This window comes from Chiroxiphia lanceolata, chromosome 1 (assembly GCF_009829145.1).
Source record: "Chiroxiphia lanceolata isolate bChiLan1 chromosome 1, bChiLan1.pri, whole genome shotgun sequence".
Classification (NCBI taxonomy): domain Eukaryota; kingdom Metazoa; phylum Chordata; class Aves; order Passeriformes; family Pipridae; genus Chiroxiphia; species Chiroxiphia lanceolata.
The window spans coordinates 14,010,710-14,028,523 of record NC_045637.1 but is presented as its reverse complement, the minus strand read 5'-3'; the positions used below and the strand labels follow the sequence as shown (position 1 = coordinate 14,028,523).

Below are 17,814 nucleotides of genomic sequence, written 5' to 3'. Positions count from 1 at the left end.
AACAGCACACAGAGGAAGCGCATATGGAGGTGCACCACTATTCAGCTGGTCATGGGGAGATAAAGTACTTCTGTTTCCACTTGACAATAAGAAGTGTGTGTCATTAATCAAGGTAGTGTAAAAGATTCCTCTTAGCACGGACCACTGCAATTCCTACTTTGTTATTGTTGCTATAAAAGTGTGTATATTGAAGCCACCTGTGTGAAGCTCCCCACCTTCCTCCTCTTTCTGAGTCTGCAGAGGGGAAGAGGAGAGCTCTGAGTGTTGCTTCTTTACAGCAAGGCCTGTAGTGCACGCGTTGCAGATAGATATGCTCTGATTTCAATCCTACCAGGCATACACTTTCTAACCATTTCTTTTCTTAGTGTCCAACAAGCACCATTTCATGGACAGCAACTTGCTCTATCAGTGCAGAATGAACTTTCGCCGGCGGCGGCGGTTAATGGAGCTCCTCACTGAGAAATCCCGCTTGATGCCTGAAAGCCATGACAGCCCGTTCTGCCTGCGCAAACAGAACCATGACAACAGAAAACACACCAGTTTTCTCTCAGGTGACTCCTGTCACTGTTTGAAGAAAAGAGCAGGGCTGGTATTATGTGTCCCTCCACAGGGATTGTCCATTCCCTCAAGTTACCAAATCTTTAACTCCCTGGGGTATATCTATCAATATCATTTCAGATGCTGATCAGAATTTGGTATCCATGAACAACCAGAACTGGGTAAAATCCCCCAAGCCCAAAGTAATTTGTTACATATTCTATGTGGAGTTTTCAAGAAGAGTTAAAGTGAGGGGAAGGGGCCCTGCAGCATTATGTACAGCATTATCTAGTAAGAACTGAAAGGAGTAAACCTGGAAAAACTTAGAAGTGTCTTAGAAGATACTGCAATAGGAGCAGTTCAGCCATCCTGTTAGCTACAGCATTACACTCATGCAGTGACTCTTCTGTATAGGACACACTGGCCCTTCCCAGTGCTGTCAATGAAAGCTTGTATTGTTGCTGTTGTTTCAAAGAAACCAGGGAAATGGTTTAATAACTGATACCAGTTCCCTTTCCCTCTGTATTTTCTCTCTGTTTGTAGTGAGTCCCACCAAGGAGATAAAGATCGTGTCGGCAGTGCGAAGGAGCAGCATGAGCAGCTGTGGCAGCAGCGGGTACTTCAGCAGCAGCCCAACGCTCAGCAGCAGTCCCCCCGTGCTCTGCAACCCCAAATCTGGTGAGCACCAGGATCACTTGCAATGCACAGGAGCCAGGGTGCAGACATCTGTTTGGGGAGAATGCCCAGCATCACACTAAGCTTATGTTTTCAAGAATACATAAAAATTCACAGTGTCACAGGTTTTGTAGGCCAGAAGGGACTAGCTTGAAGTCTCATCTTCTAGCTTGAAGTCCTGCTGAACACAAGCCAGATGTCTGCCTCCAGTTATATCTGTGTCAAGTCCATAATTGTGGTTTGAGCTGCAGTTTATCTCTTAGGAGGACATGCAGTCAGAGGCCTAGATTTGCCTCTTCATTGCCAAGCTCTGAACCAATTCAAATCTCCTCGTAGAGACATTCCTTTGGTGCAAGTCAGAGGAGAGTTTAACTATCCAGTGACTGCTTGAGCTGCTCTGAAATAACACCACTGAGAAAACAGAAGCCTCTAAAAAAAGAAGAGAGGCAGCATTGTTTCAGCCTGTCAGGGACCACTTTAGCATTTTTGTTTGTTTAAGTTTTACACTGGTCTGTTTTGAAAGGTAAAAGTAGTGTTGAAGCTTATTTTCCTTTTGAAAGGATTTCCTATCCCAGCCGGAAGGTTAAACACACCCATTCTTCCACAATTCACTTAAAATTGTTTCTTACTGTACATCTGGGAAGAGGAAAACAGACCAAGATAGATATTGTTTCAGCCTCTCTGTTTCCCTCAGAAACAGCCACAAATTTCAAAGCAAGATCCCTTCTGCCCTTTTGAGCTCCTTATTATTTCAAATTTGCCATCTCTGCTGGTGCTGTGGGGAGTACTGTGCAATGGGGTAAGGCTTCAGTGGATATGTGTAATCTTTGCTTTCAGAGGGGCGCTGGCATTTGAAGTGATTACTAGAGAGTGCCTCAAGCACTAGATGAATGCTGTTCTAAACATTGACCATTCACTCCAGAGAGGAGTGAACTAAAGTGCATTTCATTCCTGCTGTGCAGAGTGGCCATCAAAAAGGGAAACATAGTTACGGGGATATTTTCCTTCTCTCTCCTTTTACCACGTGTCCTTCCCTCTCCTTAGCCTCTGCTGGGAATTCAGTATGAGGTTCTTAATTAAAAAAATTGAAAGGACTCAGTAGGAGAGTATGCTCAGAAGCCATAACTCCCTACAGCAGACCTGGAAATGCTGTCATTGCTAGTAGTCATTGCATCTATGGAGTATGTTGCTGTTGGGCATTCAGCACCACCTTCCAGTATGCTTATCCGTACAGGCAAGGAGCTTGCCTCTGTGTGAAGAGTGCCACATTATCATGCTTTGGTAGAATATCTCTCTGGTATACTTGCCCAGAAATGCTCTGGTAGGTTTTGTATGGGGAGCTCTTTGTCCCTAGCACATTAATTACATCCTGGAGAATTTTCTGGGACAGATAAAACAGCATTCGTGCACTGTCCCTAGATGTGTGTGTTATCTGAAGTATGCCAACTATTCAGTTCATTTATGGTTCTGATTTTATATGAAGTGTCAACCCATGAGTATAAGTTTATTTTAATGCAGCTGATTACACAACACTGGAAGAAAAAGGATAGGCTGATATTGCCCTTGCATGAATTCTGTATTTTTTTTAAAGAAATATTCCCTTAGGACTCATTTTCAAACTCTGAATAGCTTTAACAGACTCATATTTGAGAGAAGACAGCAATGGGTTTATAAACAGACTGATCCTTAGGAATTATACAATTACTGGCAGTGTAGGATTATTTCTCCCATAGCGCAAGTACAAGTCCACACATCAGCTCACATCGGTTAACATAAGGCTGTCAGATGTAAATGTTGCAAGGAATTCTTAATCCTCTGCTGGACTATAAAGCGATTTTGTTCACAAATAGTTTCCTGCTATCCAGACACAGAATGTATCTCTGAACTACGTGCTAATAAACACAAGGCAGAGGTACATTTATTGTTGGATGAATTCTCTTGCAGGCAAACACTTCAAAAATACCCAGGTCGTGACTTGACCAATCATGTAGAAAACCAATCATCAAACAAAATAAGTATTTCTGGAGGTATAATGAAGGGAGGCACATAAGGGAGACCTGCACGGATGATTTATCTGATTCTGACTTGTTAAATGAGCACAATCATTCAGGTTTTTTTACATTGACCAGACATGCTCTGCAATGTGTAACACTGGCTAAATGACAGTTTGTCAAAATCCATGGGAAAATTAAAAAAAAAAAAAAAAATTGATTCATATGCTAGAATTCTCCCTGCTCTAATGCATGCCATTAAGAAACCCAAGAATGTTTTCAAATACCATCTGTGGGAAATTTTGCATCCCACCTGTGACTGAAAAGACAGACATCATCAAAATTATTTATCACTAAAAGAAAACAGCCATAATTTTAAGGGCGAAGCAGGCCAGTAGGATGAACAATATATATCTTTATGTCATTCTCTGTCTTGTGAAGCATTTATAGACAGATAAAAAATGGTATTAATTTGTCAAAACTTAAAATTTACTTTTTTGAGACAAAATTACTTTTGTCCCGTTACATAGCAATGCAATGGGGATTCACCTGCATTAACTTGTTGGTATTTCTTTTCATGTAAAATCCCAGCTAGCTATAGGTTACCTAGTCTGTCCCTGGGCAAGATTGAGTTATAGGTCTGTGCCTACAACTGCAGAAATCTCTTGAGATAATTGCTGACACAGCCAGGTTTTTCCTGTTACTTAAGTCTGTGATTCAAACCCAACTCAGATGAAATGGCAGAGAGCACCCAACAAGCACACAGCAAGCCGGGAAGAATCGCAGCTCCATTCCAGGAAGATTTCAACACTGGACACAGGAAAAGACACTTTTGATGTTTGTGATAATGTTTAGGGGATTTTAATTGCAGACAACAAGGTCTGTTGGCTAAATGCCCCAATTTTCCAAAGATCTCATCATTTATACTCATTCTGCAGGCTTTTCCTTGTTCTCTTTATTACTTTCAAGCAAGTCTGCAAGAACTGAAAGCATGTCTGGGAAATGGGACCAAAAAGATTTGTATCCCAATACTGTATCTTATTTATTAGGAGAAACTCCAGAAGAATGGTTATATTTAATATTCATTTCTATAACTCCACAGTATTAAAGAGACCTGTGACTGCTGATGAGCTCTTAATGCCTGGAGCCCCATATGTGAGAAAAACTTTCACGGTATGTCTCCAGTATTTTTCTTTATTTTCTGCATGCTGTATGCATTAGGCAGTCCAAACAGACATTTTCTGATGGGATAATTAGAGCTTATTTGCATTTGCTGAGGTTTGGCCATATTGATCACCATAATTGGTCCACTCTGGCCTCAAATCGGGAGGCTTGGAGACACAGCATCTATAACGCAGCGGAAGCCTTTGAGAACACACGCAGGATCTCTCTCGAGGAGAAAAGGCAACGCAGGAAGAACCGTGTCTGGCTGAATACTTCATCTAAGGAGTCTTTCTGTTGTGCCTTTTGCAACCGGATATGTCTGTCACGTATTGGCCTCATAAGTCACCAACGTACCTGTAACAAATGTGGATAAAGCCTTCCCAAATCTTCGTTCGCGAAGCCCAGCCATGAATGAATGACTTTAAAATCCCAAACTTACTGTGTTATCAGTACTTCCACACATTTCAGGTCTGATTCTGCACTTGTTTATCCTGTCTTTATGCCAATGTGGTACTGCTGACTTAAAAGGGGTGTAAAATTACATAAAGCCAATAACATTTGTATAATACAAACTCATCTAGACTTTGTGTTCCTGATAATACTTTGTGCTCTGCAGGAGTGGATCACCTACCCAAAACGAAGTTTTCTACCAGGGTCTTTCTACGTGATGTGACAGAAATTTGACTCATATACACTTTTAGAGCCTTTCTGTAAAGACATTTTTTAACTTAGTCATTGGAAGCATTTCTTTTTACAGCCTCCTAGTTCAACAAAAAAAGTTCATGGAAAGCAAGAGGAACAATTTGGGTAGAGCCTTTCTCATGAATGACATAGCAGCCTGTAGGCAATGTCCTCTACTATGTGTTTGAAGTATAGAGATGTTGCAATTACGTCTTGGACCATTTATATGTTGTCCCCTTGAATTTCATGGAGCTGCCTGAAAGTTATCATGTGCTTCTCTTCTCTTTCCAGATCGTCGGGGACGCGGTGGGCTGGGGCTTTGTGGTGCGGGGGAGCAAGCCCTGCCACATCCAGGCTGTGGACCCCAGCGGGCCAGCAGCTGCAGCTGGGATGAAGGTTGGTTTTCAAAGTGGAATGACTTCCCAGGGGACTTTGTCGTGCACAGTGAAGGTCTGGGCTGCCTGTACTTGGGGAGGGAGAGGTGCTTTTGTTTCCAGCGTTGAGTGCCTTTGTCTCAGTTTCAGGCATTTGTGCACAGTGAGTTCTGCTGCCTTTCAACCCATTCTGTCCTTGAGATTCTTGAAGTCTCTTTTTCACGTGAAACTTATTTATCCTTTCCAAGTTTCTTTCTTGACACTTTGTCTTTTTGAGGCGGGTTTTTTTCAGTTGGTTTTGGTGGTGGTGGTGTTTTGGTTTTTTTGGTTGATTTCTTTAAATTTTATTATCATGTTTTTTCAACTCTGCACAATTTTAGCATCCCTTTTTACTTTGCCATTTATGTGGTTGCTAGTATGTAGCTTCTAGACTTCGTCTATATAAGAAGAGGCAAAGTCAGACATACCTAGTGAAAGTGAAGCAAGCATAGCCCATTGTTCACTGTACAGCAGTTAAGATTCAAGAAATTTTGGAAAGAAGGATGAATGATACTTTCACATTTCATAAAGAGTTCAAATAGTTTCATACATGATTTAAGAATCAATAAATACACATTCCATGTGAAGGCTTTTGCACTGCTAATGCAGAGCCCATTGACTTACCTGCTAGTTTGGATCACATCCTGCATATATCTGTGAATTAGTCTCTGCCTTGTACAATGCGAAAAATAAAAGCAAAGCATTATATCAAGTACAGGTAAAAATAGGAAAGGGAAACTAGCTGCTACACCTGCTCCAATATCCAAGCTGGGCCAGACAGAAAGACTAAATTATCAGTTTATGTCATGTTTTATTGCATGCCAACAACACAGATGAAAGTTTCAGGTGTATTCCACATGCATCCTAGTTTGCCACAAATTTTGTCCAGCCTTCTATTCAGCTTCCTTTCCCATCACACTCACCCCAGCTGCCTCTCACCCATACATTCACACCCACCAAGCTGGAGGCAGCACTTGCTGCCACGACTCCAGGGATGTCCATCCTGCCCACTGCACAGTGCCAGACCTACTATGGCACCATCCTTAACAAGTGCACTACAGAGGTTTCTCCTCTCTGACTGCTGCTTTTTATTTTTAATGAAACTTGCAAGAACACACTGTCTTTGAAACATTTGCTTTTTTTTGAGTACGGGGAGGAAAAAGTCCTGGGACAGGGAATGGCAGCTGCAGAGCCTGTTGGTGCATGCAGCACCCAAACACATCCTGCTGGCAAACAGCTTGAATCCTGAGGGAGCTGGAATTTTTTGATACATTTCATACAATGCCTAAATATAATATATATTTACATTTTTTATATGAAGAGTATAATTTTCAAATAGTAACCCTGCCTTAAATTTAAAGGACCTAAATTTAAAAATAATGAATTTATTCATGTGTATGTTCTAGATCCTGAACTTGGGGGGGTTGGTATTTTACAGCATCTTTTGTTCTTTGAATATAACAGCTAGCAGGAAGGTAGAACTGTTCCGAAACCTGACTTGTAAAAACAACACTGTGGTGTCATATGTGTAATCTGATGGGGTTTCAGAGGTCTGCCTGAACCATTCAAGACATAAGAATGCAAAACAGTCCACTGTTCTGAGGGGAGCAAACAGTATTGTAAAACTGGGATATATTACCTTGAATTTACACAAAGGACAGATGTGATTATTTTTGAAGCTGTTATCTTTATGTAAAATCGCTTTTCAGAGCAGAATCACACATAAAAATTTATGTCCATATGTTAGATGAACCTTTGTTTAGACTCCAAAATTGGTGCCCCATTTTTGGAAATTCTGAATACCTTTAGCCTAGTGAAGAAATTGTGTCTTTCTTTGAAAATAATGGCTTTTGTTAAGATGTTCCCATGGCAATAAGTATGTAAATCACAGTGCAGTATCTGAAATTTTAAAAAATCTATGTCACTTAATCCATCTGTTTAGAGAACTCCTCAATCTGGCAAATGTAAAGGAATCGCATGACATGCTTTAGATGACAGGTCCTTGAAATTAAACCTTCCTCTGTGTGGAAGCTGCAGGAAGGGCACTTTGAAAATAGGCTGTTGGGCACAGTAACTTCTGGTGGGCTGGTGCAAGAGGCTTTTGTCTGCAAAAAGAGTGCTACACCAAAGAAGTGCTAACAAGAAAAGTTGGCTATGATGAAAAGGGCAAGAATTTGAAGAAGAGCCAAGACTTGGCGTTGCAGTTTGTAGAAAGGTTCTTGGCAGTAGCAGCAGGGATTTTCCTCCTAAGGAGATGCATCCATTGTAGTTGTTTTTGGAAGTGTCTTTATTTGTAAAGCTTGTGATTTTGCACTTACCTCTTTTGGAGACCACTATTTTCCTATCTTTGGATTATGCCAGACATACTGTTGAGAGAGGACTGCTGCCTACAATCTCATTGTAGGACCTCAGTTTGTGCGCTTAAAATTCTACCATGTATTACAGAAATCAGTAAACAGGCTCAACCTACCTGCAGGACTTTGTGGTGGTTTGCTTTCAGTTTGACCTTGGCTGCGTTCCTGGCCTGCTCCAAAGTGCTGTGAATTGGGAGTCTTAAGTGGAAATCTCAATGAGCTTGGGCCGGAGCTCTGCCCACACGCAGCGGCTGCGCGATGGTCACGGGGCTTGGCAGCCAGGAGTCAAAGTGGTCCATCAAACACATGCACCTTGGCATGGCAGCACTGGCCACCATATCTGACATCCTCTTCTGGAGGAATTTTCAGACAATTTGTTTCCGAGAAAATCCATGCAAGCATACAAGTGCTGAAGATGTGTGAGAGGGTGTTATGTTTTTTGGCTTATGGTCCTGATACCTCTTCTGGGGCTGGTAAATAGGACTGCTGTTCGCAGTCTGAGGTTTCAGGTATGAAGCTGAGCAAATAATTCAATAAATAACTTGTTAATTAGCTTTATTAAAGTATTTCTGGCCTGGTTTGCTGAAGTGTTGAAGCTTGTGGCAGCGCTGTGAAGAGAGTGGTTGCTGTAAGCACATTAACAAGTGGAAGCTTGAGGCGACTTGGGGCTATGAAAGGAGTCAGTGTTGCAATGGTACTTCTAAGTTATTTGCAGCTCCGTTTAGCTGTCTGCTGTCCTCAGCAGTGGCAGACAGGAACAGCAGGATTTTGAAGTTCTCAGGTTGCTTTAATATTCAGTATTGACTGGCTACAAAATTTGGTTCTTTGCAGATAACACTGCTTAAGATTGCCAGTTGTTTTCAGGAAAGTCTTTTCCCCTTTTTCTCAGTGTTTTATTCTGTAAGTTCATTTCTGTTTTTAAGGTGAAAGTATTCTTTGAGAAGTTATGCAATTTGACTTCAAACTAGTGACTTAAATTATGCATCACATGTTCTTATTTAGTATGACATCACTGGACAGAGTGTGACAAAATGAGCAGATCCAGCTTAGGGTGAGGCTTGTGAGAGACACAAATTAATCACTCATTTTGCTGATTATCTGTTTTCCCACTGGCTGGAGAAGTCAGTGCCCAACTCAGACCTTTGAGGAACACTAACGAATGTCTGATTCCTTAAACTGATTTTGAGCAAATTAGTATTTATAGCTGTTGTGCTTAAAGTCCTTGTATCACATAAATTGCCAATGGCCACTCAAGTTTTTGTAGCCTGTTCTAGTTCTTCATTTCAGTCATCACTGGGGAGTTTAAAGGACCACATATAGTCACTTGCACCAACCTCTTTTGTTTAGAGCTGTGCTTGGGGACTGTGGTATGGAGCGAGGACCTTTTCACTATGGTTATGCTCTCCTGGTCTTTAAAAGCTGGCTCAGGGAGGAGATCAGATTCATAATTTTCTGCCTGTGCCATTGTCTTCTGCATTTACAAATGATTATTTCAGGTCCACTTTCTGAAGTGATTTCACTAGTGGAATAAGAGCCAGATCTCAAGTGTAATTGGGTTTACACTGTCTCAAGTAGTTGATTGATGTCAGTTCATCAAGGTCATCCAGCCCAGTCTCCCTGCAATCCAAGGAACACAGGGACCATCTGATTAGTCCAAAGAGTACAAGTACTGCCACAATAACTTGTAACATAAAAGATTAAAATGTATGTGTTGTAAGTGTCAAGTGGGAGGAAAACAACCCAAAACCATGCAATGTCAGAGGAATCGCCAATGTCTTAGATTCCTTGGAAGAAATTTGAACTGTGAGATTCTCATGAGGTTGAACATATTCCATGCTGCAGAGAAACACAAAACCTATTCCGTGGTCCTTGCCTGTCTGACCTCAAACACGGTGATTGCTTAACTTTTTGACAAGCAAGATAAACCAGGCTAAAAATCCTTTTAGAAAAAAATACTCCCCCAGGAAAAATATCCCATTTATGGCTGTGGCCAATTTCCAGTGTTTTACGTTATAGTGGGAAAAGTAGGGAAGCATGGATATCATAAGTGAGAAACTTCCTTGTAACTCCTACAAGCAGCTTAGTGGAAGCTTGAAGACGGGGATTTATATTGTATAAATAAGGCACAATATGCATGCCTCCATTTAACCCTCTCCATGAAGCTTAGGAAAGGGAAGATACCTCTGTGTTTGGTGCTGGGCCTTTGACTCTTTGAAGCACTGGGGAGATGCTTCAATGCTGATTGAAGGAATCTGAAAGGTACTTTCACTTTTTCATGGAACTGAGCTTTAAATGAGAAGATGAAGTAGGTTTGGATAAATATTTATACTGTGCACTAGCATATGGTGTTGTTGAAGCACATGCAATTCAGTCTTAGAATTCTTATCTTATACCAACATGTTACTGACTGTAGAAAAGCATAAATTACACGAGTCACCATCTGTTTTCAATTACAGCATGAAAACACTGAGGCAGGTTGGGATTTTCCTTTAGCTGTGCTATCAGCTTGCTGCTGAATTTGATAATTACATTAGAGTGAGTTCAGAATGAGTGTATTTGGTAATGTGAACACTCAGAAAAAGTTGCTGACAAACTGCTTTTATAGTGTGTCCATAAATAGAGAACAGCAGAGGTAAACGCGCATAGCGCTGTGTGCGATGAATGCCACTACTGTAGGACTTCAATATAAATGTATATATAAGTTTCAAACATGTCTCTGTAAGTGACTGCCTCATTTTCTGATAGTATTTAATTATAAACTATAACATAAAGGTCCATTCTCCTCCACAGAAACATGGAAGCTGTATTCAAGCATATATCACTTTGGAAAAATCTAATTTTAAGCAATCAGATTTGGTATTTTACCATAAAATCACCTCTGGTTTTGCAAAACCAAAGAAAATTCAAAGAAATTTTAACTCTGTGTTTCACTTCACGCAGCAGTAACCAGGACCTCCTATTTCATGTCCTACTGTCCATCACAGAGATTGGAGACAGTGAGCTGAGTAGGATAGCCATTAGCCTTGAACATCATTTAAGTCATTCTCAAGCAGGGTGGTTGTCACATTAGGATGTACTAAGAGCATAGAAAGAACATAATGATGAACGGTTTGGATTATTTTTTAAATTATTTATTTGATCTTGTAGAAATCTTTCAAAAAGACTCTAAAGAAAAATTTAGTTATTCACTATAGAGAAAGGAATTAAGGCAGTGAGAATTCCTAGGTGAAATATTAAACAAGTGAGTTCAACTTTTTCAGTCTAAATTTCACCTTTAACTGTGAAGCTTCTTTTTTTTTCACCCGTAAACTTACAAGACACAGGTTTAGTGAGGTTTTACTTGCTTATCCCAGACCTGAATTTCAGCCTGCAGTGCAGTATTAGGTTTCCGGTGACTCAGTGATTTTTCCTAAAGAGTCTTTTAACAGAGAGAGTTTTACTGGGCAATAAAATGACTTTTTTTTCTTTGCAACAACAGAAACTTTATGTGAATACAGAAAGTTTCATAATATCTCAGAGCTGTTTTTTCTGCATTCACAGCAGCGTAGTTGACATTAGAATTGAACTTGCTTGTAGACCAGTCACCTAAAATGCTGTTGAGCAACAAGTGACCCACTATACTGGTGTCTGTACATTGGCTCCTTTTCATCAATAGCAAATACAAATCCAAAAAAATATTGCCTGCAGGTTCATAACTGGAAGTCAGTGGATTTTTAAAATTTAGTCACATTATTTGAATAAATGGTTGTTTTAAAAATTCTTTTCAAGTAAGTGGTGTTTCATGACAGAATAACCCAGATATCTGAACACCCTGCCTTTATGAAAGTGCTTGATAGTTTCTGAAGTCTTACAGCTGTAGCTATTCAGAACGAGAGACAGCAGCACTGGTTTCAGCTGCACTGTAAAACAGGGCTGTGCTTGTGTTTTGATACAACTTCCAAATTCCAGTGTGATCTATAGCCCATTGAATGGTGAGATCTGGTGCCTGCCAGAACAGCTGGGATTTTACCCATGCTCAAGCTGTTGTAGGCTATTGCAGGTCACTCCCAGGTAGTCCAGGCTCACTAAAGAGAATACTGTCATCTGAAGAACTGGCCTGCAGAATGGTTGAAATCTTAAAAGAGGTTATCCTAAGTATCTCTAAAAGAGACATACAATTAGAGGCCAGTTCAGAAAAATGCTGGCATTTTGAACTGCTTTTGCTCTCAACTGAGGATGAAAAGCATTTTGTTTTATTAGGTTTAGTTGCAATATCAATTTCACTTGAAGCCTTGACATGTTCCTCAGATGCTGTTAGGTTTACAGGATCATGGCTATCTCAGCTCTCTGCTCTAAGCACTTCAAGGATGCTGCTGCTCCCCAGCTGCTGCTCTCCAGATACTTCCCCGCACTTCTCTGTCTCTTTCCTTGTTGTTGCTCAAGACGCAAAGTGGCTTCCTTTCATGATATAAGCAAGTGATTTGGGAAACATGTTGCATTAAAGCCAAGGCTCTGTTTAGCTAGCCAAACACATGGAAAAACAATTGCACTTTTGTCTGTGCAAACAGAGAGCAGCTGTTTGTCTCAAATGGCGCAGACCATTCCTGCTCGTGACAGGCTGGATAACGGAAGGTGCTGAGGGTGCCCTGCATGAGTCTGTCTGCCCTTGTAACTCCCTTGTTTGGACTGTCTTAGGGACTGTTTTTACCTAATATGAGCCTTGAAGGAACTACATTTAGTTAGTTTAGCATAATTATATTTGACCATGTAAGTAAACCGATATATAGTTTTTAAGTTCTTTATTCATTATGTGTGTTTTTATTTTAGCAATTCTAGTTTAGTTATAGATATATCGGAAAAAAAAAAAAAAAAGAGGACACCCAAAGGTCAACCCAAGCATAAAAAGACATTATTTCGAAGCTTAGACTCTATGTTCTTCTGACTCTGATGCAGTATTTCACCCAGAGCAATCTTCAGCCATTTGAGTTATTTAACATTTTCAGAGCTGTTCTGTGGTAGGTATCAAATTGCAGTATACAATAAAAATGCTTATAAAGTTAGACGTGCAGTCACTGGTTTGCTTTCCTGATGTGGCCCAGCCTGGCTCAGCTTTACCTGTGGGTATTTCTCGCTGGGACTCACATTAAGTCAGTGATTTTACACACCAATTCCCAATTAGAGCCATGGAAAGCAGTGACCTATATTTCCCCATTCCATATTTATGGAAGGTTTGCATTTCAGGGTATTAACTCCTTATGTTATTACTCTCCATATATCTACCCATAGTGTTAATTTACCTTCATGAGTAATTCCAGTTTGCTGTGTCAGTGTTTGTCTGACTGATCAGTTGGGGAAACTCTGCCACTTGCAGAGCTGAGACTTGTGTGCAGCCCAAAAGCTTCACACTCCAAAACAAGAGTTATTCTCATGGGCTCTTAGGTCGGCTCTTTTCCCCCCCTAATTTGTCCACTCTGTTTGTGGCTTTTGCACAGCAGTGGTTTTATTCTCTTCCTGGTTAAAAAAAAAGAACTTAAATTCCCATTGATTCCCATCAGTGGGAAAGGAGGGAGGGAGAGACTATCTGAACCAACAATGAGACCCTTCTACAACTTTTTATATTATGTGACTTATTATGTTATAAAATAAATATTAATTTATTAGATGCATTTATGATTTTTTGGATTATACAGTTTTTAGTTTGTTGTTTAATTTCTGCTTTTTTTCAGTTGTAGACCAATACTATAAAAAATTCAGACTCTTTTTTAAAAACAAAAGAAGTATGTAATAAGTGCACATAATGAAAATATGTAACGAAGCCTTGCTCAGGCAAACCTTCCATAGCAGACTGCAGTCACAGACCAAGATGGAGCACAAGAATGATGCACTTATTTTTGTAATTCTGTAAATGGAGCTGGTATTCTGTGCTATGTGTTGTATTGTGCTCTACTAGTACCCAGTTTCTAGCCCACTGATGGAACAGTGTAAAGATTGAAGAAGTTCACCCCTTGAGAGAGAAAATCCTGTGTTTATGCAATACCTGGACACTTGCCTACTCCCACACCACCCACTCTACAGCCAATTACACTTTTGCTAGAGATATTTACAGAGCTGAACACACAGCTGTAATTTATTCTGTTCCATCCAGTTACCTCAGTTATGTAGGAAAGGCCATTGTATGATTTTTTAACCTTCCGGCGACATGCAGTAGATTGCGAATTGTGAGGTTCCAGCTTTGCTTTACTAATCCTATCAAGATTGCATGAATTCTTTAAAAAAAAACACCCAAAGATAAAAATCTAACTGGAAACATAGCTTTTAGGACCTCTGATTTTCATCTCTTTTCCTCATTCCAATGTGACAATGTAAAGCTTTAGCAGAGTGGGAGCAAATACTTCAGTGCTGCCTGTGTTTGCTTTTATGTGGAAGGTTAGACTTGGGTCTTGGGCTTTTCTGTGGCAGCGCATTCAGCATCTTCATGGCCTGGGCCATTTGCTGAGCATGGAGATTCCTGTGTTTTATGGCTATGGGTGACCTATTAAAATAGAAGATACTTTGTATCAGCATAAATGTGGATTCCATGTGTAAGTATGTAAAAGAAGCTGCTGAGCCCTGCTCCCTCTTCTCCTCCATCGTAGTTCTCCTGCCCCAAATTTCTCTGTGGTTGTTCCTGCTACCATAACATCCATCTTGCCACTGACTTCACTGAGACTTTAAGTTATCTGAAAACTCAAGCTGAAGTTTACTGATCTAAGTGTAAGCTGCTGCTAGGAGGGTCGATTCTATCTTCACCTCCTTTTCATCTCCCTCTTTCCCTTTGCCTCAAACCAGATATGTATCTATTGCCTCCTTCCTCCATCCATGTCAGGCACATCAAGGAACTTATTTTGCCTGGAGACAAGTCCTTTCATTTATTTATTTTTGCTGGCACGAGATGAAAAGGGAGCAGTGCCTGGCTTTGGCGCACTGTTCCGAGCCAGCACAAAGGGACAGGAGCACCTCTTGGGACCACAGGCACTAAGTCCTGCTATTAACCTTACTCCCCTTTGAAAGAGGTTTGGTATCCGGATCCACAGACTTCTTGGCAATTCAGACTGAGCTTTTTACTGGCGGAAGGGGTTGTGAGGTCCCAGATCAGATTACTGATCCAGCTTTTAATAAGCAAACCTTTTCTTTCCATGTTTCTTTTAAAAGTAAAATTAGTTTTTTACACCCTGAGGAGAGGGAAACCTCATTCTCTGATGTTGTCACCAAGGATTTTGTGTACAAATCCATGGTATGGTGTGTGAGGTAGAAGGTGATGATGTAGTAATTAGCTTGGAAGATTTATTGAAGGGATCTAACAACTGGCAGGGCAAACCTGCATGGTTACCAACTTGTAAATAGCTCCCTTTCTAATTGGTAACTGCAACAAACAGCATAAGTTTTTGTTCCACTGTGACAAAATGGGATTTTTTATCTTTTCTCAATTCCTTCGTATTTAAATTAGATTTTAAAAAATGACACCTTGATTTCCATCTGTTCACTTGAGAGTGCAGTGGTGCTCGGGAGGCGGGAGTGAGAGCAATTGTTCCCGGCATCTGCAGAGGAGCAAGGGGAATGCAAGGAGGGAAGGATGCCATTGGAAGGATACCTATTCCTTTAAAACATTGGAAGCTTGGATGTCCTCTTCCTCCTTGCTGAAAGCTGGAAAACTGTGTTTCAGATATTATGTTCTTGTAGCACCTAAGCCTTGTCCAAATTTTGCTGAAATCTGTCAGCAAGACAAGAAAAGCCAAAGCAGATATATTACCTCTTTAAACAAGCTGTGGCAAAGACTATATTTCCTTTTTTTTTTTTTGGCTTTGCTTTTCCCTTCTCAGTTTCAGGAGTTCAGTAACCTTCCCAGGTGAGAGCTGTGGCCATACCACATGAACCAACCAGTAAGTTTTCCATTTTAGAACTGGTCCAGAGTTTTTAAAAATATCTGTAAAGTGTGAAAAGTTTGATTTGTTTGGTATCCTGCTGAAGACATCTCCAGGTCACTAACAATTGCAAAATGTAAGTCCTCCAGCCCTGATTTCATGGGTGCCCATAAGGAAGGGTTCTTACTGACAGCATGGCCTGATATTTAATATGAATCAGGTTCTCACAGGTCTCTAATGCAGATTATACGTAAGAAACAGATTGGTTTGCTAACCACATGTGGAGAACTTTCCTCTGGAAGATCACAGTGAGTTTCAGAATATCATAATGAAACAATTATAAGTTTGAGCTACTCAAACTGGCCAGCTGATCCTTGTCCCTGCAGGATTAGTAGGACATGAAAAAATCATTTATTTATAATTATTGAGGATGTCTGTAGAAAAGAAATTTAAGCAGGCTGCATCTGTAATGGATTTAGTTTTAATTTTGCATTAGCATGAAGAAAAGCAAAAATATTAACGTTGGGCTATTCTTCTTGAAGTAGTTAGATTGTCAATTCTGGTATGAATTTTATTCTGTAAAATTGTCAAAATACACTTTTCTTTAGACAGCTCTGAAAGAAGTTATACTTAGAAACTTTTATTTTAGTTCGCAGGGAAAATTGCTTAAGAACTTTCCAAGGTTGAAAATAACTCCTACATTTGCCTGAATTTGTCATTTCTATTTGATGCTAATAAGGTTTAAAAAAAAGACTGAAAAGAAACCCATACATTTTCCATGTATTTTGGGAATGGTTTGCCTTAAAGTTAAAATTATCTTCTTATATGATAAGAAGAAATAGTAGTCAAGGAAGCATGTCCTAAACTATCCAATAACTCTATGTAAGTCAGTGTACATACAAACCATGAACAACAGGCAAAGGGTTAAATTCAGTTTGTCTCATGGTGGATGACTGAGACAGCCTTGATTCAAACACAGCTTTCTCAACTACTGCTTCTTTCTGTGCAATATGCTAATAACTTCTGAAGTACCCTGGTCTCAAAGGCCTTGCAGTAGGACATGGCCCTAGTTTGAGCTGTCAGCTGCTAGAAATCTGCTTCAGATCCACACAGAGTCCAGGAGTGAAATCCTGGCTGCTCCAAAGTGAAAGATCAGTGCAGCATTTTTTAATATTTTCCTTCATACAGTTGCCACATGTACAGTAATATTCACACTATCAATGGAAATTAATTAGTGGCAGTGTTTTCAGAATCTCTTTATGCTGTTAATTGCTGATGCCAGAGCAGCTATCAGTACCAAACAGCCTGTGAAACCTTTCCATTTGGTTGACCTTGGTGCTGTTGGAGGAGAAAACTTGAGTGTACCGGCAGAATTTGTGCTTTGCAGTCTTAGACCTTGAATGTTCCCATTACTGCCTAGATAATTGTGTAAAATATCAGTGCTGCTGAAAAATAGCATTTTTGCCACTATCTTTACTGTGTCATTGCATAATCTAGCTTTGTATTCAAGAATTTCAAGCCTACATTGTATTTAGTAACATTGATTTCTTTGGTACCTATTTGATCTGCATTTGTAGCAGTGTTTATACGCTCTTTCTTAAAGAGAAGTTAACAAAAAAAAATACTGGCACTGAAATGTAAATGATAAATCCATTGAGAATTAGGACCTTAAACCCCAGCCACTGGAGTGGGGTGCACACATCTGCTGCTGTGGAAAGGGTGATTCCTCAGCCACCTCCAGCCATGCTGCCTCCTGCCAGTCGTGTTTCTCTTCACCTTAAGCTTTTTTTTTTAAATTTATGTCAAAGTAAGGTGGGCATGTAACCATGGTCTTATTCTACTCTTTCAAGATACATTTTCTGTTGACTGTGCATATCTGTTACTTCCTTCACAACCCATGATGAATGGTTGGGCTCACTGCATCTGTAAATTTAAATGATTTTTAGGGCTGTCCCAAAGAACTTTGCAATTATCTCTTGAGCCAAACTCTATAGTGGGAATTTCCAGTTCTTCATAATCTTTTACAGCACCCTTCTAAAAAGTGTACCTTGAAAAAGAAAGGAAATTTTAATAGGATTTTTGAATATAGTTAATTCAAAGAAGTCCAGCAAGCAAGGCC

General features: G+C 40.1%; 1 protein-coding gene across 1 annotated transcript in view; it reads left to right on the top strand.

Annotated features, from left to right (window-relative positions):
* Nucleotides 1-17,814, top strand: part of DEPTOR (DEP domain containing MTOR interacting protein) — a 75,042-nt gene that overhangs the window by 49,701 nt on the left and 7,527 nt on the right. The window contains exons 6-9 of the mRNA XM_032693858.1: nt 366-551; nt 1,081-1,215; nt 4,306-4,376; nt 5,340-5,444. Of these exons, the coding sequence (XP_032549749.1) occupies nt 366-551; nt 1,081-1,215; nt 4,306-4,376; nt 5,340-5,444 (497 nt within the window). The remainder of the gene's footprint in view (nt 1-365; nt 552-1,080; nt 1,216-4,305; nt 4,377-5,339; nt 5,445-17,814) is intronic.